The sequence below is a fragment of the Lissotriton helveticus genome, chromosome 3_1 (genome assembly GCF_964261635.1).
Source record: "Lissotriton helveticus chromosome 3_1, aLisHel1.1, whole genome shotgun sequence".
Taxonomy (NCBI): domain Eukaryota; kingdom Metazoa; phylum Chordata; class Amphibia; order Caudata; family Salamandridae; genus Lissotriton; species Lissotriton helveticus.
In genome coordinates, this window is record NC_136061.1 from 573,975,292 (window position 1) to 573,999,438 (window position 24,147).

At 47.4% G+C, this 24,147-nt stretch overlaps 1 protein-coding gene across 7 annotated transcripts in view; it reads left to right on the forward strand.

The window, feature by feature from the left end:
* ARMC8 (armadillo repeat containing 8) overlaps positions 1-22,901 on the forward strand; it is an 831,002-nt gene extending 808,101 nt beyond the window's left edge. For all 7 annotated transcript variants that reach the window (XM_078680526.1, XM_078680529.1, XM_078680530.1 and 4 more), the window contains exon 22: positions 21,685-22,901. In XM_078680526.1, the coding sequence (XP_078536652.1) occupies positions 21,685-21,718 (34 nt within the window). In that variant the 3' untranslated portion in view covers positions 21,719-22,901. The remainder of the gene's footprint in view (positions 1-21,684) is intronic.
* The last annotated feature ends 1,246 nt before the right edge of the window (positions 22,902-24,147 follow it).

Below are 24,147 nucleotides of genomic sequence, written 5' to 3' on the forward strand. Positions count from 1 at the left end.
ACACCCGCGATTGGAATGTCCAGCACAGGGATGGAATTCCTGCCGCACGCAATCTGTTAACTACGTTGCTAGACATAGCATAGACATTGTTTTCATGCAGGAGACTCATTTTTCCAAATCCGATGCACCATCCATGGCGGCGAGCAGGGGATCCCACAGATATTTCTCTAATTACAGCAGTTACGCATGGGGGGTTGCCATATTCATCCATAAGAAGGTTCCTTTTGCGCTGCACAAGGTGGTAGCTGATGGCGAGGGCCGCTTGTTGATAGTAGTAGGCTTCTTGATGGGACATACTGTGGCTCTAGTGGACATATATGGTCCGAATTCGGATTCACCAGAATTCTTCTACGCACTGCAGGTACACCTTTTGGCTTTGGATCCCATTGATACTGGGAGATGATTTTAATTTTTTGTTAGAACCCGCCAAGGACAGCACCTCCTCTGCACTTGACTCCAAGCACCGTTCACGTATGGCATTGCAGGACATCTGTAGTTAAATTTTGCTGGTAGACATTGAGCGTACACATCACTCACACCTCGCAGCATATAGACATTATTCCGGGTTCCACAATACCTGGACCAGAATAGACTACTGGTTGGTCTCACCTGGGGTGGCTGGTTGACTCTGAGGGTTGGAGACACTTCCAAGAACGTTTTCGGACCACTCCCCAGTCCTGCTTCGACTCAACATTCCAAGACCTGGGGGTTATGAGAGGCAATGGCGCTTCCCTGGAAGGGCACTCCAGGATCAGGTGTTCTCAGAAGAAGTTAGAGAGTCCATCGAGGAATATTTTGAAATAAATACGGGTTCGGTGGATACCTGGGCAGTGCTTTGGGAGGGGTTTAAGGCCTACATCAGGGGGGTATGCATAGCTAAGAATAAAGGTGTCTTGAGAGCTTTGCGATCCACTTTAGCCGTATTGAGCAAGAAATGGCTGCCCTCGATTTGGAAATACTAGAGAAGGGGTCGGAGTCTGGCAAGGCCCGACGATTGGCCTTGATGTGGGAATTTTGAGAGGCTGCTGAGCGAGAACTACTGTTCCTTGGTAAGCAACACATGGCCAGAAGATATAGAGAGGGTGAGCGGCCCCGTAAGATTTAAGCGCACAAGCTCCGCCCTACTCACAATAAAGCCTATATCACCGGAATTAAAGACCCGAATGAACGGAGGTTCCATTCCACTCCAGATATCTGCGGCATCTTCCTTTCGCATTTTAAAACTCTGTACACCTCTAAGCTCACTGGAGACCTTCGGGAGCAAGGAGAGTACCTTGCGGAAATTGCTTTGGTTTATCTTGAAAAACATATGCAAGAATTCCTTGCCCTTCCCATTTCTCCAGATAGCGTATTGGAGGCAATTGATGCACTTAAAGGTGCCTCAGCGCCCGGCCTTGACGGGTTTTCCGCTGATTTTTATAAGGCTTAGAAGGATTTACTGGTTCCACGTTTGATAGAGGTGTATGCCTAGGCTCTTGAAATTGGTATCCTCCCTCCAACATTCAGAGAGGCTGTAATTATACTTCTCCCTAAGCCCGGCAAGGACCCTACTCTCTGCGGTTCCTATCGTCCATTGTTCTTGCTTAATCTTTATTACAAAATACTAGCCAAAGTAAGCGCCATCCGGTTGTCCTTATTGATGGAATATATCATTTCGTCGGCACAGTCTGGCTTTGTCCCCCATAGGTCCACCTCTCTCAATTTGAGAACCCTATTTACCGTATTACATAGGATTGACCCCAACACTCCCGCCGCTGTGGTACTACTTGATGCTGAGAACGCATTTGATTCCCTTGAGTGGCCCTTTTTCCTTTCTGTGATGCGCCGTATGGGAATGCCTGAATGTTTTGTCTCTACAACTGCTCTGCTATATACGGAACCCATAGCTAGACTGCGTCTGAACAGCACTATTTCCCCGCCATTTCGTTTGTCCCGTGGTACCCGACAGGGTTGTCCCCTGTCACCGTTGCCCTTTATATTAGCAATGGACCCATTGGTTCGGCACTTCAAGAGAAACACTTACATCGAGGTATACAGTTTCGTACTGACCCCCTTTTGGTATCTCTGTATGCAGATGACACTGTTTTGTACGTACGGCAGCCCCAAATCAACTTGGAACCCCTCATAAGGGAAATTATCCGCTTTGGTAGGTTCTCGGGCATGAATGTTAATTGGCACAAGTCCGTAATTTTCCCGTTGACAACCAGCACAGCTGCATGGGACTGTGAGTTTCCCTTTGAGTGGTGCACCGATAAAGTTAAGTATCTCAGGGTGTATATACACTTGGATAGGGCCACTATCATCAGATTGTACTATGGACGCGCAATCAGCTCGCTTGAATCTCAGGTTGAGAGGTGGTTGCGGCTACCTTTGTCAATGGCGGGTAGAGTGGCCATTATTAAAATGGTGGTACTCCTGAGATTTTTATATTTTTTTAATAACATTCCCATCCCTCTTACTCAGACCTTTTTTTTTTTTTGCAGTTGCGGCAACTGTTATTGCGGCTTGTATGGGGGGGGCAAACGACCACGGGTGAGCTAGAAGACTTTGACGTTACCGTATGAACGAGGCGGGTTTGGGGTACCGGACATGTATCTTTACTATTTGACAGTGCAGTGCTACTATTCCAAAGCCTGGTATCATCCAGACCACCGTGTCCCCTACTTGAAGCCGGAGGCGGATCTGGTGCTTCCGCAGAATCTGTCCTCAGTTTTGCCTAAGGGGATCCCGAGGACCCCGCATGATATTCAGACTGTATACACCACGAGCTGGGCAAGGGAGAAGTTATGTAGATTGTTAGGCTTAGACCTGTTGTATAGCCCGACGTTGCCACTTCCGAATTGCACGTGGCTCCCCATAACGGGTGAGATTTTAGTTCAGCGCACACTGGATTGATTTCAAATCCATACAATAGGTGACCTTTTCCCTGACAACCATATTTTCTCTTTCGCGGATGAGGAGCGATTCAAAGGTTGCTCCTTTATGGATGGTTTTGTGTTGCGTCGTATGCTTTCTATGTTACAGGCTACCTTTGCTTCCTTTCCGATAGCTCCTGAGCCGGCTGCTCCTCTGACGTTAGTTATTGAAAGCCAAACTGGGGTGCATTTGATCTCCAAATTGTATAAACAATGTGTGGTGGGGCTCTCCTTTTCTGATGTCAAAATCCTCACTGCATGGGAACAAGACCTGGGTCGACCTATAATGGATGACCAATGGGAATACTGCTGCAGGGTTACGAGAGAGGTGTCCCTAAACAGTAGACATAAACTGCTACATTTTAAATTTCTACGCAGGATGTACCGCACCCCGGCGTAGTCGCACAAGATCGATCCCACTAGGCCTCACCACTGCCAGAAATGTTCGGCTCCACAAGCCGACTTTGCCCATCTCTCATGGACCTGTCCAAAGTTGCAACAATATTGGGTACAGATACACGCCACTTTAGGTAACATACTTTTCATGACATTGGACCCTATGCCGGAGATTGCACTGCTGGGATACACGGTTAACTTCCCCAAAAAGAACAGGAGGTTGGCAGCCCTGGGGTTTCTGTTGGCTAAATGGAATGGAATGGAAAGAAGATTTATAAAGCGCGATAGTTACCCTGAGGCGTCCTAGCGCTACAGACTGTTGCGTGCTGAATGAACAGAAAAGGAATTAGTCCGGGTGAGAGAAAAATAGTGTTTTTAAATGCTTGCGGAAGCACAGTAAATTTGGTTCCGCACGTAGATTAAAGGAGAGGGAGTTCCAGAGTTTTGCTGCATTGAGTGAAAAGGACTGTCCTCCACATCTTGATTTTTTGATCTTAGGTACTGTCACCAAAGAGGAGGATGATGATCTAAGATGTCTTACAGGGTTATATGCGGTGACCAAAGAGTTATTGATGGGAGGTCCAGTTTTCCAGTAGGCTTGATGGACGATACAGAGAGTCTTAAACTCAATTCTTCGTCTTACTGGTAGCCAATGAAGGCTCCTCAGTCCAGGCTTAATTGAAAGACGACGCGGGATTTGGAGGAGTGTTCGCGCCGCACAGTTCTGTACAATCTGGAGAGTTTTGATAGTAGATTGGGGGGCACCCAGGTAGAGGGCATTTCCAAAGTCCGATCTGGAAAGGATAAGACCCTGGACCATTATCTTTCTAGCTTCGAAGGGCAATAAGGGGAGGATCTTCCGGATTAGCCTGAGTAGGCCAAAGCAGGTTGCCGATAGTTTCGTAGCTTGTGCACTTAGGTTCAGGGATTTATCCATCCATATGCCTAGGCTCTTAATTTGTTCTTTTGGAGTGGGAGGTGGCCCAAATGAGGGAGGCCAAAGAGTCATAAGAGCTTGTGGGGGGGCTAAACAGGAGGTGGCGTTGCAATGGGGCAGTAAAAGGGTTCCTACGATGAAGGCTTGGCTTCGCAGCTTGGCCTACTGTAATGTGAATAGCGAGGAATATGCTACTTTGGTGCCCAGTTCCTCAAGCCCTGTGGATATTTGGGGCCAGTACAGAGCATACATTGCTAAGCAGGGGGGGGTGACAGGCACACAATTCACGAATGGCATTGTCCCCGAAGGGATAAGTTAGGACGGTGAGTACTTAATGTTCCTTATATGTTTTGTGTGTTCCTGTGCTCTTGGAGTTACTGCAGGTGTGAAGTGGGGTGGGGATGGGCTTGGGCTGGCTGGACTGTGTTAGATGCTGGCAGGCGCCTACTGGCGTGGAGGTTAACGCTGATTGTCTTGCATTTGTAATCTATTGCTTATTGTTGTCCTGGATTTAACATATATCATACATTGTGCTCCATTGGGATATGTTGACTCTTCCGCTGTGAACATTATGTATTGCCATATCTGTGTAAAACTGAAAATAAAGTTTAAAAAAAAAAGAAAACTTCTCCGCCGGGGGCCAGGGTGGGCTTCTGGCCCCCTCTGCCTCAAAAATCCTCCCGGCTTCGGCAGGGCTCGGAGTTGGGATGCCGAGCCCCAGTGTCTTGCGCTCCCCCTCCATCCACTGCACACGGGCCCATAGTTGGGATCCTGGGCCCTTAGTTGGGATCCCGGGCCTCAGCCACTTTACCCAGGGAGGGGGGGGGGGGGGGGCACAACAGCGCTCCCCTGCTCCAGTTCTTCTCGGGGGCCAGGGTGGGCTCCTGGCACCACTCTTTACCAGCTTCACAGGGAGCGCGACGGCGCTCCCCGGCTTTACTTCTTTGCGGGGCAGCCCCCAGGACCTGACCTATCCTGGGGGCCCACCTTGGACCGGCAGTGGAGTCCTGCACGATTGGAAGAGGTCAAAGGTCGCCTACCTTCTGGAGGGCCTATCTCAGCCCCTAGGAGTCCGATCTCGGTGATCTTGGAGTCTTCTTGCTCATGGTGGCGCACCCCAGTCACTGGGAGCACTTTCCTTCACCCTCCAGGTCACACGGAGGGTGGATTCAGCAGGGAGCTGTCTTCACTGGCTCCCTGCGCCCGCCTTGCACCTGGCTCATCTACTGGGCATCTCTTCTCCCTGCGCAGAGGCATCTGCTTCTGCGCACTGGTCCTGGTCTCTTCTCCTGGCGCTGTTCAAGATCCTCCGACAGTCAGGGGGTTCCTTCCTTCCAACTGCTCATTGCGCCAGGCTCCAGAACCCTTGGCCTCAGCAGACCACAACCCAGAGAGAGCTCCTCTTCCTGTGCAAGTTCTTTTTTAAAGATTTGGGGAGTGGGCTGGCAGGAAGTCTCCGTTTGCCCATCACACAGCGACATGTCACTTCTCTGCCCCTGCTCCCTCCTTCCTGCCCAGGCCTCTGAGTTTGTTCAAACTTGCGTCGTCCAGGGTCTCCTGCCACATGGTTTCTGAGAGCTCCTTCCCCCCAGACTGCCTTCCCTCCAGAGCGGCCTGGGGCCTGGCACCAGGTGTCCACTACTGATTGATGAACCTGTAGCCCCACCCATCTTCTCTACTTGGTATTGAGGCCCCTGCCCTTGGAATGCTTGTTGTGCTTGGCCTCTGAGGCCAAGGCTTGGAGAGGAAGGTCATTAAATCAGCCTGGCAGAGTTAGCCCCCAGCCAGGCCCTGGTTATGAGCTGACTCTGAGAAATATAACATTTCTGGATGACCCAAAAGCAGTACAAATATGACTTTGGACTCTGCTGAATACTTCTGCTCACACAAGTTACAGTGGACTTTAGTGCGTGTCTGGAATTTGTAGGCCTTAGGAAAGTGTCCCTAGCCCATGGGCTCCACATCCCCATAGGAGAATAATAAAGTGAAAACAGTAAAACACACTGACTTTCCCTGGCATGTTTCTTCCCAGTGTATAAAGCCTATTCCATGTCACCACCCAATTCTGCATAAGTCCTGCCACACCATTCACTTTGTAGCTGCTCCTGGGCTGCGCACGCCAGGAATCTCCCCTGTGCAGCTCGTACACATGTGCACACGCATGTACACGTGTCTGCATGTAACCAGCCCGGTGCTCCTTACTCCCACTGTTGCGCAGCCGCCTAGTCAAGCTAGGGGGATACGAGTAAAATCCACATGCAGTCTCTTTCATTATGAGTTCACTGTGGGTGAGTCCCAACTTATAAGACTCTCCAATAGTAGATGCTCAACAAATAGGTGCTCAAAAAGCGAAAAATCCGGGCGGCCCAGAGTGTCAGAACCACCTTCTAACAATAAGCATTGGGCTGGGCAGTACCTTATTGTGTCTGTCGGTTGACTGTTGGGTTCAAAGATTATTTCCCCTCCACACTGTCTCTCCCTGTGAAGTCTGACAGCTTGGCCTTGCTACTTTGAGATTCTAGTGGTGAAAGGGTTGTATGTCTCACAGTCTGCAGAGCCACATCTGATAGAGACATCTAGACACAGATTCCTTCGACTAGATAATGTCTTTACCAGATAAGGCGTTACCAAAGGTAAGAAGCTAGTCCTTCTGATGGATACATCTGCCTGTGGATTCCTCACCTTATGAATATCCCCTGCGGCAGCATTCTGTGGAAATTTTTCCTAGCTCCCCGTGCCGAGGAGGTCGTCATAGGGTCATGGCTCCGTACGCGGCTCCGCATGACGTCACCGGAGCCATAAGAAGACCACGTCGGCATGATGACGTCCGTTCCCTTTTTTAAGCGCTGTCGACGCTAACGGCTTTTTCTGGGATTCTCCATATTTCGTTTGTATACTTTGTATTTTGGATTTTATCTCTTCCTTTCTTTGTCATGTCTGTTCCGAGAAAGTCAGGGTTTAATCCTTGCAGGGAATGCGGTAAACAAATGTCGATTACTGACCCGCATGAGGATTGTCTTTGGTGTTTGTCTTCAGACCATGACGTCGAGGGATGCTCTTCGTGCAGGAAGATGAATCCAAAGGCGTTAAAGGAGCGAGAAGCCAAACTTTACATGGATAAAGCAAGAAAAGAGAAAAGGAGTCTAGAAAGGTCAAAATCTAGTTCTTCGACGTCGCACGACTCCAAGAAGAAGCACAAAAAGAAGAGGAGACCTGCTTCTCGATGCCAGTCTTCGAAGTCGGTGGTGTCAAGGTTGCCTTCTCATGCTCCTCGACGTCGAGAAAAGGTATTTTTTTCACCTTCACAATCAGTATCTCCTCAAGTGACATCGGCTCATTCTCCTTCTTATAAGGGTCTCCGGATCAGGCAACAACGCCGAGATTTTCGCCGTCGAATCTGGCTGATGATGAGGTTCCTTTGGCTCCGGCTGTTCCTCCTGTGGTTCTAGCACCTCCGACTCCTGCGGTACCTCGATCAGATCCGGGACCGACCTCTTACCCTCAGTTTCCGACGCCGGGTTCTGATTCCTCGCATTTTTTAAATGCGATGTATGGTGTGTTCACCAGGGCCTCGTACCCCTCTGGAGCAATTTCGGGTCCCATGGGTCCTTTGGCTTATAATTTGGGTGGGCCTCATCAGTATCCTCAGGCCCCCTTTATGCCGTTCATGCCAGCGACGTCGTCCTGGTCTTTTCCGGCTCCGAGGATGTCGACGCCGTATGGGCAGTCTCCAGCTCCATCCCGTGAAGCTTCCCAGATTCGATCAGCTCCGCTTAAGGATCCACCTTCGACACAGCTTCCAGAGCCATCGCGTGTGGCGCCGCCGCAGCAACCAAAGATGCGTTCGAGGAGAGAGGCGCAGAGTTTATTGGAAGAAGAGCAGTACCGTATGACACAGAAGATGTGTTTGAAGACTTGTGTGAAGCAAGTAGGCTTGACACTTCTCCAGAGTGGGACTTTGTTTCCCAAAAGGCTTCTCCCTCTAAGGATGTTACTCCATATCACACAGTTATCAGGAAGGCTGCGGAACTTTTGGACTTGCAGCTTCCTGTGGCGGAGTATAAGCCTAATCTTCTCCCTGAAGTGCTTCATTCTCCTTCTTCGGTGGTTGAACCACTCTTGCCATTTAACGATGCCCTTACTGAGCCAATGCTTGAGGTGTGGCACAATCCTCTTTTGGCTCCTTCAGTTTCGAGGTCAGTCTCGAGAAGTTATAGACCTGCTCCTGGTGATCCGGTTTTCATTTCCTCTTATCCCTCTCCTGAAAGTCTGGTGGTGCAGGCTTCTTGCTCGAAGCAGTCATCAGGGGCGTTTTCGCAGGCTCCGGCAGACAGGTATTCTAAGAAGCTGGAGCAGTCTGCAAAAAAGGTATTTTCTTCAGCCAGTATGGCATTAAAGTCTACCAACGCCACTTGCCTCTTGGGCAGGTGCATTCATGCTTTAATGGACTCTGCGAAACAGCTTCTCCCGAAGTTATCTGAGTAGGACAAGAGGAATCTGAGTGAGGTGTTGGTGGATGCTCAAGCGGCTGCTCGCCAGCTTATCCAGTCTGGTCTGGATACAGCGGATTCTGTTGCCAGAGTCATGGGCTCGTCTATTGCGACAAGGAGGCACGCATGGTTGAAATCTTCGGGGTTCTCTCCTGACGTGCATGCTGCTCTTATTGATTTGCCATTTGATGGTTCCAAGCTTTTTGGTGAAAAGGCAGACTCTGCTCTGCAGAGATTTATGGACAGTTAGGCAACGGCAAGATCTTTGGTTCTGCCGAATCAATCAAGAGGCTATGGATATAAAAGATCCCCTGGCTTTGGGAAGTCTTCCTTTCGTGGGTCCACGCAGCCTCAGCAGCAGCAACAGCAGCAAAATCCCTTGTATAAGAGCTACAGGGGTAAAGGCAGAGGTTGCCTTCGTGGTGCCGGACGTCAACCCTTTCCCTCCTCCTCCTCCTCTACCTCCCCAGCCCCTCCTGGTAATGCAGGAAAGCAGCCCTAGATACACCATCCTGGATCATGTGGGTCCTGTGGGAGGCCGGCTTACCCATTTTCTACAAGATTGGAAATTAATCACTTCGGACCTTTGGGTTTTAGATCTTGGAGAAAATGAGTACGACCTTCCCTTCAGGGAATTCCCTCCTCCTTACCCTCCTTGTCAGGGGTTTTGCATAGAGGATCATTTGCTTCTCCTTCAGAAGGAGGTTCTTACCCTATTACAGAAAGGTGAGATAGAGGTGGTTCCAGAGCAGGAGAGGGGTCAGGGTTGCTACTCTCTGTATTTCCTGATTCCCAAGAAGGATGGCACTTTACTTCCTATCCTGGACCTCAGAAACTTGAATCTGTTTCTCAAGCAGGAGAGGTTGAAGATGCTCAGGTTCTTCAGGCGCTGCAACAAGAAGATTGGATGGTGTCCATCGACTTACAGGATGCGTATTTTTATATCCCAATCCTGAAGTCGCACAGGAAGTATCTCCGTTTTACGGTTGGGGCGCAACATTACCAATTTGCGGTACTTCAGTTTGGTCTTACTACCGCACCTCAAGTCTTCACCAAGGTGATAGCAGTGGTTGCTGCCCATCTCAGGAGGTCAGGGATTCCTTTTCCCCCCAACCTGGACGCTTGGCTGTTGAAAGCAGAGTCGCCCGGGATGGTGCGTCATCATCTGCAGGTTACAGCCCAGCAGTTGTACAAATTGGGTTTTTCGATAAATGTACCCAAGTCTCACCTAGTGCCCTCACAGCACAACCTGTTCATAGGGGCAGTACTGGATACCACTGTGTGTCGGGCTTTCCCGCCACTGCAAAGAATTCTCGACTTTCAGGAAATGATTCCTCTGTTTTACAATGGAGCGGTTGTTCCAGTTCTGAAGGTCCTTCGCCTGCTCAATCTGTTCACTTCCTGCATCCTATTGGTCAACCATGCACGCTGGCATATGAGGGCGCTCCAGTGGTGTCTCCACAGGCAGTGGTATCAGCACAACGGAGATCTCAGGGAGTCTGTAAGGATCTCCAGAGAAGCTGCAGCGGATCTGTCTTTGTGGATGGTGGAGGGCTATCTGTCTCAAGGGAAACCCTCCCATCTTCCTCCTTCGATGGCCACAGTGATAACAGATGCCTCTACCCTAGGGTGGGGTCCTCATCTGGGGGATCTGGAGATCAAGGGTCTTTGGTCTCCATAGGAAAGGTTGCTTCTCATCAACCTTCTGGAATTGCGGGCGATACGTTTGGCGCCCAAGGCCTTTCTCCCTTCCCTTCACGGTCAGTCGGTTCAAGTCCTAACAGATAACACTGCTGCGATGTGGTACGTCAACAAGCAGGAAGGAGTAGGGTCGTACTATCTCTGCAGAGAGGCGGCGTGGGTCTGGTCCTGGGCTTAGGACCAACAGATTTGTTTGATGGCAAATCATCTGGCCGGGGTGCTGAACGCGCATGCGGACAATCTCAGTCGACAGTTCTCCGCCGACCACGAGTGGAGGCTTCATCCGGAGGTAGTTCGACACATCTTCCAGACGTGGGGAACTCCTCGGGTGGACCTGTTTGCCGCTCTGGAGAACGCGCACTGCCCGTCATTCTGCAGTCTCCAGTTTCCGAGGCAGGGAGCATTGGGAGACGTGTTTCAGTTGAGTTGGAGCTTGCAACTCCTTTACGTGTTTCCTCCCATACCCTTGATTCCTCTGGTTCTGTGGAAGACTCGCCAAGACCGGCCCCAAGTTATATTGATTGCTCCGGATTGGCAAAGCAGGGTGTGGTACACGGACCTTCTTCACCTCTCGTTGCACCCTCCGCTCCGTCTCCCTCTCAGGGCAGACCTCCTCTCTCAGATGGAGGGGCAGGTTCTACACCCCTATCTTCAGAACCTGCACCTTCATGCCTGGAGATTGAATGGGGTAACCTGAATTCTTGTTCTTTCCCGCCTCACGTGGTGGACGTCATTTTATCGGCGACACTCCACCAAGTCTATCTACTCCTACAGGTGGTCGAAATTTGTTAGATGGTGTGGAAAGAAATCTATTTATCCTCTGAAAGCGCATCTTTCTGATATTCTTTGTTTTTCACTTCATTTGGCTCAGCAGTGTTGTGCTGTGGTCACTGTTAAAGGATATTTGTCGGCATTCCTTTGTTTACCTGATTAGACTTCTCTTTTTAAGTCTCCTATAGTCTTGAGGTTCATTAAGGGGCATACTAACGTGTTTCCGCCAACTCCTTTTATTATGCCCCAGTGGGATTTAAATCTGGTGTTAACTTTTTTAATGGGTTTCACGTTCGAACCTATGCATAGTTGTCCTTTGAGACTACTGACATTTAAAACGGTCTTTCTAGGGCCTATCACTTCGGCTAGGAGGGTGAGTGAGCTCCAGGCTTTGAGTTCAAAGCCTCCTTTTCTGACCATACATGCTGAAAGGATGGTACTCAGGACCAGGGCTGCTTTTCTGCCTAAGGTAGTAGCTCCCTTCCATCTAGGACAGTCCATTACCCTTCCTATTTTCTATCCTCCTCCTCATCCTTCCAAGGAGGAGGAGAGGCTTCATTGTGTGGATCCAGAGAGGGCGATTAGCTTCTATTAGAATAGAACGAAGGACTTCCGTCAAGATGATCAGCTCTTTGTTGGATATGCTGGTCGTATGAAGGGCAAGGCAGTGCACAAACGCACTTTATCGAGATGGATCATCTTGTGCATCAAAATATGCTACTCCCTGGCTGGTAAGAAGCCTCCTGTAGGCATTAGAGCTCATTCCACCAGGGCTAAATCGTCTACTTCTGCCTTGTCCAGGGGTGTTCCTGTTTTGGACATCTGTAAAGCCGCAACTTGGGCCTCCCTCCACACTTCCTAGGTGAGGATGGACGGTCATTTTGCGTGCTCTGTTTTACAAGACTTTTTGATATAGAAGGCTGGACACCCTCCTCCGGGAGTTTTACTGCTGTGGGACTCTATTCATAAGATGAGGTAAAGCTTTTTTTTTTCTTTCAGCGCGCGCTCGCGCACACACAACTTAATAATAATAATAATACTGGGTTTTATAGAGCGCGAACAGCTACCTCTCGAGGAGGTGTCCCGGCGCTAGTAGAACACAAGTAACCTGAGGCAAGAGAGTAGGAGAGCTAGCGTGGCTGGGAGAAAAGCCATGTCTTTAGCAGTTTCCTAAAGCAGGGTTCGGAGGGGGCCTGTTGAATTGCTTGTGGTAGGGAGTTCCACAGAGCGGCCACGTTCGCTGAGAAGGTCCGACCACCTAGACGTGCCTTTTTTGCCCGTGGAACGATCAGTTGGACACGGTCATTAGACCGCAGAACACGGCTTTGGACGTATCTTGGAAGGCGATTTTTCAGGTATTGTGGGCAGAAGCCATACAGCGATCTGAACGCCAGCGTCAGAGCTTTGAATTTTATTCTGTTGGCAACTGATAGCCAGTGCAGGGTTCGAAGATGCGGAGAGACTGACTGCTTGAAAGGAATGCGCCGTAGCAGTCTCGCAGCCGCATTTTGAACTACCTGAAGCTTGTGAGTCAGGTATTTTGGGAGGCCAAGGTATAAACCATTGGCATAGTCCAGCCGTGAGGTGACAGTCGCGTGGACAACCGCTTTTCTACAGCTCTCCGGTAGGAGTCTAAGGATTTTCCGGAGGTTTCTCAGTTTGCTCAGACAGCATCCGGCCACTTGTTGAATATGGGATGTAAAGGACATGTTATCATCCCATCTCACTCCAAGATTTTTTGCCGAGTGACTGGGTGAAGGGGGCGGGCCCAACTCTGTCGGCCACCAGAGATCAGGGGCGGGGGGAGGACCCTTACCGAAGAAAATGACTTCGGTTTTATTGGCATTTAGTTTTAATTTATTAGTGTTCATCCAGTGCGCAATGTCCTGGAGACAGCCTTTGAAGTCAGAGAAGGAATCCTGCGTCGTCTCCGAGTACGGAAATACCAACTGGGTGTCATCGGCATATGAGATTGCCTTGACACCCCAGTTGGCAATTAGCGTGAAGAGAGGAGCCAGGTAGATGTTGAACAAAAGGGGGCTGAGGGCCGATCCCTGCGGAACTCCACAACTGAGGGATTTAGGTGTGGAGGAAATCGTCCCCAGTGCCACCTTCTGCGTTCTAAGTGAGAGGTAGGAGTTTATCCACCCCAGTGCACTATCCTGAATACCTATCTCTGTCAGCCGGCTGAGTAGCCTTGCGTGGTCCACCGTATCGAAGGCGGCCGACAGATCCAGGAGTACCAGCATTGCCGAGTTTCCTGCATCCAGCGACCACCTTACTGACTCGGCTACCTCTATGAGCGCTGTTTCAGTACTAAATCCGGGACGGAAGCCCGATTGGGTTTCATGTAGAATGTTGTTAGTTTCCACAAATTTGCTCAGCTGGCGCTGTATGATTTTTTCCAGCATTTTTCCCGGGGCCGCTAGTAGGGATATTGGGCGGAGATTCGTAAGGTCATCTGGGTCCCCATTAGGTTTCTTCTTTAGGGGTAAAAGAGTGGCGTGCTTCCAGATGTCCGGGAAAGAGCCTGAAATGATGGATGAGTTCCAGATACATTGAAGTGTGGGGGCTACTGAATCCGCTATGGCACTCCATAGTTTAGCTGGGCAAGGGTCGTCAGGGGAGCCGGATTTGCAGCGGCTAAGTTCCTGCCTTACCTCATTCAGGGGGATAAGCAGGAACTGGGTGAGGGTTTCACCTGGTTCGACGTTATTCGCTAGGTCCTGCTTCACTGTTTTTGTTACTGGACCAAAAGAGTCGTACACTGTTTTGATTTTATGATCAAAAAACTCTGAAATTTGCTCACATAGCGTGGCTGTGGGTACAACTTCTCTTTCAATACATTTTGGCTTAAAAAATGATTGTACCACTTTAAAGACTTGTTTGCTAGACTGTTCTGCCTGAAGAATCAAGTCCGCATAGAACCGCTTTTTACTTATCCTGATGGCTTTCCGGAATTTTTTGGAAGCTTCCTTGTACCTAGCTTTTTCTTCTAGACCGTAGTTTACTCTCCACAGTCTCTCTAGTTTTTTACAGGTCGCTTTCTCAGTCCTCAGTTCCTGCGAGAACCAGGGAGCTGAGGGGGAGTCTCTTTTTGATAGGGCCCGAGAGGCTGGAGCAATGGAGGAGACCATATTTCCGATCCAATTATTGAGAAGTATGGCATCTGTATTGGCATTGTTAGTCAGGGAAGGGATAGTTTGTGCCAGGACCGGGCACATAGTATCAGGAGTCAGATTTTTCCATTGCCTCTTCAGAAAGTAGCATTTACTCACCACAGGGATATCATTCGCAAGTTTCAGTGTGAATGGGACGAGTGCGTGGTCTGACCATGTCAGAGGGAGGGGCGTCTCAGACAGCACATTATTAATATTAGTAAAGATGAGATCAATAGTATGGCCCCCTGTGTGTGTTGGGCCCTCATTGATCAGTCTGAGACTGGCCGTATTTAACGTAGTTCTAAGCAGCTCTGCCATAGGGCAGTCAGGTTTGTCCATATGAATATTAAAGTCGCCAACCACAATAAAAAGGGGGTGAAGGAGCGAACTCTGGACAATCGTGTCTAATAGAGTAGTTAGGTAGGGGTCCGTACCAACTGGGGAGCGATATATCACTAGTCCTGCTAGTGATAGCTGAGGGCTCACTTGGAAGCAAAAATTGAGGCCTTCAATTCCTTGAATAGCAATAGGGGCTGAGGATGTCAAAGCTAAGTGCTCTTTAAAAATAATGGCTACACCACCGCCTCTTTTTGTCCCAGGGCGGTTGGCGAGGCATATTTTAAAGCCCAGAGGGACTGCAAGTGCAATGGAGGTTAAATTGTCCTCCTTGATCCACGTTTCAGTTAAAAACAAGATATCCCATTCTTGCTCTTCTAATAGGAGCCAGACATCGTCTGCGTGTTTGGCTAAGGATCTGCAATTTAGTAAACCCGCCCTAAGGCTAAGCTGAGAAGGAGATTTGGGATTAGGGGATATCACAGCGGCATCGCTGCCAATAGCTATCCCGCAATTGAAGCAGATCTGAGGGGGGTTGAAGGTCATAGGGTCTAAAAAGTGAGTACAGCATTTAGAAGGAGGATTAAGTGCTTTTAGGTCCTCACCTGACCACGCAAGCCTTCTGCCTTGTGATCCGCTGCCGGCAGCATGGCAGGCCCCGGCCACGGTCTGGTCGCGGACGGGCGCAGACGGGCTTGCCTTAGGCGCGCAAACGGCGCGCCCGCTGCGCACGTCCGCTGCGCGTTCTAGAGATGCACATTTTAAGTAGTGGACCGTTAGGGCGGGAAGGGGGCGTGGCCGAGAAGTGGACGTGGCCTGCGGCGAGGAAGCCGGTAAAGGGTGTCACGTGACAGCGCTAGGTCCGCTGTACGTCGCCCTAAAGTGGCCAAGTGCAAAGTTTCTAAAAACACAGTATAATCACAGTAAAATCACCAGTTTTAAAAATCAAATGCAGCAACTCCCGGCTATTTTGCCTCAGGAGACAGGAACTAAGTGAGCGCTCGCGTTTCAGCGCTCTAAGTATGGCGGGAAGGGGGCGTGGCCGAGAAGTGGGCGTGGCCTGCAGCGAGGAAGCCGGTAAAGGGTGTCACGTGACAGCGCTAGGTCCGCTGTACGTCGCCCTAAAGTGGCCAAGTGCAAAGTTTCTAAAAACACAGTATAATCACAGTAAAATCACCAGTTTTAAAAATCAAATGCAGCAACTCCCGGCTATTTTGCCTCAGGAGACAGGAACTAAGTGAGCGCTCGCGTTTCAGCGCTCTAAGTATGGCGGGAAGGGGGCGTGGCCGAGAAGTGGGCATGGCCTGCGGCGAGGAAGCCGGTAAAGGGTGTCACGTGACAGCGCTAGGTCCGCTGTACGTCGCCCTAAAGTGGCCAAGTGCAAAGTTTCTAAAAACACAGTATAATCACAGTAAAATCACCAGTTTTAAAAATCAAATGCAGCAACTCCCGGCTATTTTGCCTCAGGAGACAGGAACTAAGTGAGCGCTCGCGTTTCAGCGCTCTAAGTATGGCGGGAAGGGGGCGTGGCCGAGAAGTGGGCGTGGCCTGCAGCGAGGAAGCCGGTAAAGGGTGTCACGTGACAGCGCTAGGTCCGCTGTACGTCGCCCTAAAGTGGCCAAGTGCAAAGTTTCTAAAAACACAGTATAATCACAGTAAAATCACCAGTTTTAAAAATCAAATGCAGCAACTCCCGGCTATTTTGCCTCAGGAGACAGGAACTAAGTGAGCGCTCGCGTTTCAGCGCTCTAAGTATGGCGGGAAGGGGGCGTGGCCGAGAAGTGGGCGTGGCCTGCAGCGAGGAAGCCGGTAAAGGGTGTCACGTGACAGCGCTAGGTCCGCTGTACGTCGCCCTAAAGTGGTCAAGTGCAAAGTTTCTAAAAACACAGTATAATCACAGTAAAATCACCAGTTTTAAAAATCAAATGCAGCAACTCCCGGCTATTTTGCCTCAGGAGACAGGAACTAAGTGAGCGCTCGTGTTTCAGCGCTCTAAGTATGGCGGGAAGGGGGCGTGGCCGAGAAGTGGGCGTGGCCTGCGGCGAGGAAGCCGGTAAAGGGTGTCACGTGACAGCGCTAGGTCCGCTGTACGTCGCCCTAAAGTGGCCAAGTGCAAAGTTTCTAAAAACACAGTATAATCACAGTAAAATCACCAGTTTTAAAAATCAAATGCAGCAACTCCCGGCTATTTTGCCTCAGGAGACAGGAACTAAGTGAGCGCTCGCGTTTCAGCGCTCTAAGTATGGCGGGAAGGGGGCGTGGCCGAGAAGTGGGCGTGGCCTGCGGCGAGGAAGCCGGTAAAGGGTGTCACGTGACAGCGCTAGGTCCGCTGTACGTCGCCCTAAAGTGGCCAAGTGCAAAGTTTCTAAAAACACAGTATAATCACAGTAAAATCACCAGTTTTAAAAATCAAATGCAGCAACTCCCGGCTATTTTGCCTCAGGAGACAGGAACTAAGTGAGCGCTCGCGTTTCAGCGCTCTAAGTATGGCGGGAAGGGGGCGTGGCCGAGAAGTGGGCGTGGCCTGCAGCGAGGAAGCCGGTAAAGGGTGTCACGTGACAGCGCTAGGTCCGCTGTACGTCGCCCTAAAGTGGCCAAGTGCAAAGTTTCTAAAAACACAGTATAATCACAGTAAAATCACCAGTTTTAAAAATCAAATGCAGCAACTCCCGGCTATTTTGCCTCAGGAGACAGGAACTAAGTGAGCGCTCGCGTTTCAGCGCTCTAAGTATGGCGGGAAGGGGGCGTGGCCGAGAAGTGGGCATGGCCTGCGGCGAGGAAGCCGGTAAAGGGTGTCACGTGACAGCGCTAGGTCCGCTGTACGTCGCCCTAAAGTGGCCAAGTGCAAAGTTTCTAAAAACACAGTATAATCACAGTAAAATCACCAGTTTTAAAAATCAAATGCAGCAACTCCCGGCTATTTTGCCTCAGGAGACAGGAACTTCCGGGCTTGTTCATTTATTTAGGATGTAGTGCGTCACTGTTTGTTGATCAGCCACTTCAGAAAGCTCTTATGGTTTTCATGACATAAGAAGCATGCCAGAAAGGAGCAAAGTAGCAAACCAGCTGTGAGACAGACTATGAAACCCGATCAGGTGCCTGTAGGGCCTGTGTCATCTTGCAAGATATCCCTGTGCGGCGTGCACAGTAGACGCAGGTAAAAGCCTTGGTGCGACCGATCCATGCGGCACACTAGCCAGAGTGAGGAGAAAGTCTATCTGGGCTTAGATTTGTGAATATGAAACAAATACATTGTAATCCATTGTATTAGGAAAGCAGTCAAAGGTCACAAAAACCTCGATGTAGAGAGCACAACACACAATGCCATAGATATATTTATTTTAAGCAGCTTTGTAAGCAATTGTGTGATAGATGTGACACTAACTATAAATTAGAGCAGAATGTATCTTTAAGAGCCAGTTTATGACTGCAATAGAGAAAACGCAGGTTATTACCATTTTTGATTATTCCAGTGTATGTATCTACTGCTGAATCAAAGAATAGCATAGCAAGGAATGGAGTGTTTGCCATTGCTGGGTGGGCTGCTGAAGTGTACTACGTCATCAGTGATAGTAAAATGGATGCATCTGAGGTTACACGAGTAACTGAATAAATGTGGGCTGCTGACAAAAAAGGGCGATATGAACCAATGATTCAAATCAGTGCAAATAGCGAGTTTCTAGAGAGCAAGCTCTGTTGGGAGTAGGCGTGAACTGAGAATGAGCCCAAAAAGGAGTGGGAATAACCAGGACTAACTGCAGTAGACCTAGACTCAATTCCCTTTATTGTTTCTGACTGCACAATGCTTGTTTTCGTTTTATTCTGTTGTGTAGATCCTTCCTGCAATAACATTCTAAATGTTTTTTAAAACATGAAATGTAAATAGCAGCAGATGTGATTGCCTGTCTGCAATTAACTCACCGACAAAGATTGTGGATAGACTTTTTTCCTCCCGAAAAACACTCTAACGGAATATTCAGGTGTATGACAGCTTGTTTAGATCATGCTGGAGACACCCCGAGAGCTATTGGTCTTTGAAATATGTAAACGTTGCCGAGAGACCAGACTAGGGACAATATGCAGAAGGAATATTTTTTTTATCAATAGGAGGTAGCATTATAACATTCCAACTGTTTTTGATATTCACCTTGAGAATATACCTAGTTATAAATGGGGCATAGGTATTGAACTTGCACATTGAATTAAAAACATCTGTAAAACTAATGCATACATGTTTCCCTCAAATTCCCACTTGCATCTGTAATAGCATAATAGGCAGATTGGTCCGTGGATTATTTCAATCCAAAGTGTTTCTATTTATTGAGTTGTCGACTTAGTAGATATTTTCCGAATGTATTATTTAGAATATAAATCAAAACAATGCTTCTGCCCAAAATGTGGTTGTGAATAATGCGTGTTTGGCTATGTTGTTTGAAGTTCCTAAGATAAATCACTCTCAAACTCCATTATCCCTTTACCAGAAAATACCCTATTGGCCTAACAAGTCTATTTCCATGCCTCGGTTTCATTTTATTTCTATGCTGATCAGTCTCCCTAATTATCTTCTTCTTTCTTTACCTCTTTTTTTATATCTATCTGCTGTTATACATCTATCATCTCTTTCTGTATCCAGCTATCACTTTCTGTACCTACCAATATATTTGTATTGAGTTCTCTCTATTTAACTTTCTGCTTCTCCCTTCCCTTTTCTATACCTCACACCCTCTTTCTTTCACTACAGAACTCCTTATACTCAATGTATCTTTTTGCATAGCCATCCTTTCTGTATTTAGATCGTTCAATTTCTACATATTTTATCCCCGGCTATCTGTTTTTTTCATGCATAAGGTTTTCTGTCTGTACAAAGGTTTGACTCACAGTCGTACAAAAGGCACAGTGGACTTAAGAACCAATCACAAACTCAAGTAGTTTGCCTCTAATCTCAATGCATGTCCAACTATTTTTTTTTAGTTCTGCATATTTTTATATCGTTTGATCGTTTTCCATTTCTCTCTGTCATTTTTATATCCACCTATTCTTTTCCGCATGCGCCTATCTTTCGTTCGCTACTTCAGATTTGTTTCTGTCTAAATCTTTATAATTCCCTTATCTTGTTCTATCACTTCCTATCCCTTTCTACATTAATTACTAGTCCTGAACAAATTATTCTGTATGAATCACAAATATTCAGCATATTTGACATACAAGTCAGAAATCTTATAACATTTGCACATCTATGGAGTGTCCACAATCCCACATGACAACCTTTTTTCATTAAAAAAAATGTAAGGTAGAAGGTTTTTTTTTTACCAAGTTTAATGTCCCTTCATCCCACTGCTGCCTTTGGGACCTTATAAGTGTTTAACCATGCAACAGTTAATGTTGTTCCACCAAGGATATTGTACTGCATAACTTAACACTTATAAGGTCCCAAAGGCGAGACCTATTGGCTAGGCCAATGCTTGAATTGTTTGTACCTTAATCTCTGTTAAGTTTAAGCACTCTTTATTCAGTAGTAAACCTCTGGTTGATTTTAGTGAATCTCTTTTTACTTCCTACAGAACTTCAAAGCTTAATAATATCGACTGTGATGCAACCTACCATTTTTCCAACAATATTAAAATACTATACTTAACTCATCCTTGGCCTGCATGGATTGTGTGTAGCACTGGACAGCATGTGATACTTATATATGCATGCCTGGATGCATGTGTGTGCCTGTGGGTGGTACATGACATGAAAGCCTTCCGGCTCCATTTAGAAAACCGGGCCTGAAAGCAAGTTGGAGGTAAGGCCTGCGACCCCCCCGACAGGAGATGTGGATTGGTGACATTCCTGAGGGCTGGGGTGTGAGCACATGCATTTGTTGGGTTGTCCAAATGCTATTTGATCATCTTTCCACGCCTTTGAGGAATTTTAATGTAAAGTTTCAGAACTTTGCACTGCAGTAATTAAAATCTTAGAAGCTGTGAGTTACTTCCTTGTTTGAGGTTGCTTGGGAATGGATCATATGACAAATTTGCTGGCAGGTAGAAAGATATATTACTTAATTTCTGTAAGGTTCTATCTGGTGGATACGCAATCATCTTGCAGATTGCTCACCCCCTACACCTTCCTTCCTCTAAGTGTGATAACTATTCTGTTCCCAGTGTTTTGGATACAAATGTTTCTTTTTCTAGATGCTCCTTTCTTTCAGTTCTAGCCTCTGGGAGGTGCGTACACAGGCAGAATGGATGTTGCAGGTCTTTGTAGTCTCTTCCTACATATGCATCACTGATCCCTGGAGGCTTCGCTAATTCATCCATTCAGCTACAAAGTTCACCTGGTGGCATTGAATCACCATTGCTTCAGAAACGTTCTACTCTAAACCTTGTGGATATGGTTAATATGAAGAATCTGCAGAAAGATGATGTATTCATAAAAAAGAAATGTACTTAAGGAGATAACAGTATTTGTAATGATTTTGAGTGGACACGAGTTTTTGAGTTTGCTCTGCTGGATCCTACTTTTCTACACAGTCTCATTTGTGTCCAGAGCCGTCTTGAGTTGTGTTCCATTCTGTGGTTTTGTTACCATGGACCGGGCAGAGATGATCTTGGAGGACGGGTCTCTTTTTCACATCCCTGTCCACTTCTCTGACCAATCCTGCACTGGCATTACCTTGTGAAAGGTCAAAACAGTGCCAGGAGAATGTAAAGCAAACAGATTTATAAGTTGCTTGCCTGGGTGGAGGATTTCTAAAGTGGGAAACAGTCCTATAATAAGCTCAATCCCTAAGGGGAATTTATACTTAAGTAACATTTTTACATGTAAGTGTTAACCTAAGTTTAGAAAAACATTTTGCCCTGTATTTTTGAAAAGATAGTTGATTTGTCTGTGATACCCTGTTGTAACCAGCTAACGTTTTAGTGCTTGCAGCGTTTTAGAATAATTAATAAATGCCATAACCACACAAATAACAGAGATTGTACTTTCAGGGCAAAAACAGCACTGCAACAGTACCTTGCATGATGGTAAAGGATGGAACCTCCAGGCCGCTCCGCGTCGTCCTTCCTTCCGCCGATACGTTTTCCGAGGATTAACGTGAAGGAGTACCTCGGCTGGTTTCTTATGTTTGCACAAGTCACCTTGGACTGCAGATCTCTCGCAGGCATGGGGAAGGAGGAGGAGGAGGCTACTTTGCAAATGAAATTCAGGAGAAACACCGCCAGCCTCCGACGCATTCGAGAACTTTTTTGGGGTGGTAGTACTTTTTTTGATTAAAGGACATTGGTGTTTTTTTCTGAGCTACCTGGACTTTAAGTAAGAAGAGCAATCCTCACTTTTCATTTTAGGTCTATGGATTCTCTGCTTTTTGCTACAGTGTGGGTGGCTGGATACCTCAGAAATATATATATATATTTTCATTTTTCCTTTTTAATTTTGTGCGTGTGAGCGAGAATGTGTGAGAGAAAGGAAATCCTTTTCTACAGATTTTCCAGGGTTGCACATTTGCCTGCTGCGTGAATACTTTATGGACATAGATTTACATTCTAATTGAAATGTTATTTAAAAAGAAACACATGCGACGAGTAACCAGAGACGGTGTTTAAGAGCCTTTATATTTTATGTTCAATTTTTTTTGTTAAATGAATGTTTGTAAGTAAAATATATGCATTTCTGAATCTCAGCGTAAGATAGACGTACATCTATTTTTAGGAGGATAAAGAAGAGGACGATGAGATGTATCACCTAAAAATGTGCACAACCTGTGTTTCTTGGACACCGTAATTGAATGGTAAATTTCGTCACTGCTTGAGTGAGTACTGTTACTGTGACATGGCCATGGTCAACGCAGCCTTTTGAAGTTGCTTTATCGGGCACTATCTCCAGCGCCATTAGTGACTGGCAGTGTGGGGCTCCTGAATTTGTTGGACTGGCATTTGAATGCAAAAAGGTGGCTGAACATGGCCCATGGCACCACTAGCCGTATGAAGTGACACGGAGGACGAGGGCATATCTAGCCTGCATCATGGTGGAATCAAGTGCGGGTAAGACTAGAGGATGAATCCCTGAATCACTCTCTCCCGGCCATACCACTGCCAATAAATAAGACATGCGCTGCATCCATATTAACTTATTGTAAATAGATTATTTTTCAGAGTTGAAGGTGCTTTATTATTTGCTTTTTTAATTAAAACCTGTAAAAAAGAGGCATCTGTGGTGCGCAGAACGATTTGTTGCCATTTTTCTGGTCTTAGTAAACGTTTAGCACAAATGGAAAGCAACAATTCCTCGATCCAGAAAGCTGATAGCAAATCGATGTATAATTCCTTAAAGTTTGAAATTGCTGGTGTTTCTGTTTCTTCTAGTCTTAGGTAGGTTTGGTGAAACTTTATGATCTGCACTATCTTCATAGGCTAAGTCTACCACCCTGTTAAGAAAACACGACTTTGGAATGCTGAAGAACTACCAATAGTTTGGAAAAATTGCCAGTTTGTATGACAGTAGGCAGGGCAAATGCTGGTCAAGACCAAGAAGCTGCCTGGAGCTCCCTCGTGGACTTTCGGAAAGCATCCAATGTAGCCTCATCCTGGTCCGGACTCGTCTTTTAATCCAGCGGCCTTTCCCCGGTATACTGGAGTACACAGGAGACTGGTTTTGAATTGGAGCAGGCTCAGGGCGGCTTCAAAACCGAGAGAGAGAGAGCGAAGGAAGGTGCAGAAAAAAATCAGAGAGGGAGAAGAGATATTTGGCCCTAGGAGAGACAGTCAATTGATGGAAAGATAGTGAGGAGAGGAAATGGCTAGCTAGTTTGAACATGTTTGCCAGGACTGCTTCTCGCACCCAAGGCCTGCCATGGCCCCATTGCCAGGAAAGGAGTGTGTCGAAGTGTCCCTTTGTGCCATCAATTCTTGAACCATGTCTGTCGGAGTGCATCACAAGGCTGGAAATGTACAATAACTGGGAGGATATATATTTATTTTCATCAGCTGCATACACACATTTGCTAGATTTCCTTTCCACTGGAAAGGCTGTGTAACTCACTATTTTCTATCATTTATTTGCCTAACTTCCGAATGTAAACGCGATGTACAAAGTCAGCAAGCTCTTTGTAATTTGACTGTTTTTTTACCTGAACGGACAGATCACTTCTGGTTGTCTGTCCTGATGAAGTAGCTTGAGGTTGAATATTGGGCCCGGAAATCTGCTTTGTAAAGGGATAATGGTTGGTGAAACAGTCATCTCAGGAGCTGCCCTAAATTCAACATGCTCGGTTTGCTTGATTTATAGCAAATGGGTTTTCTAAAGTGAAGGACTAGGTAACATGTGTTAACCCGGCTTGAAAGGTACTGTGTTTTTTAATGACTGGATTGCCGGGTTACACAAATCAATCAATCAATCATGGACATTTGTATAGCGCGCTACTCACCCGGTAGGTTCTCAAGGCGCTGGGGGGG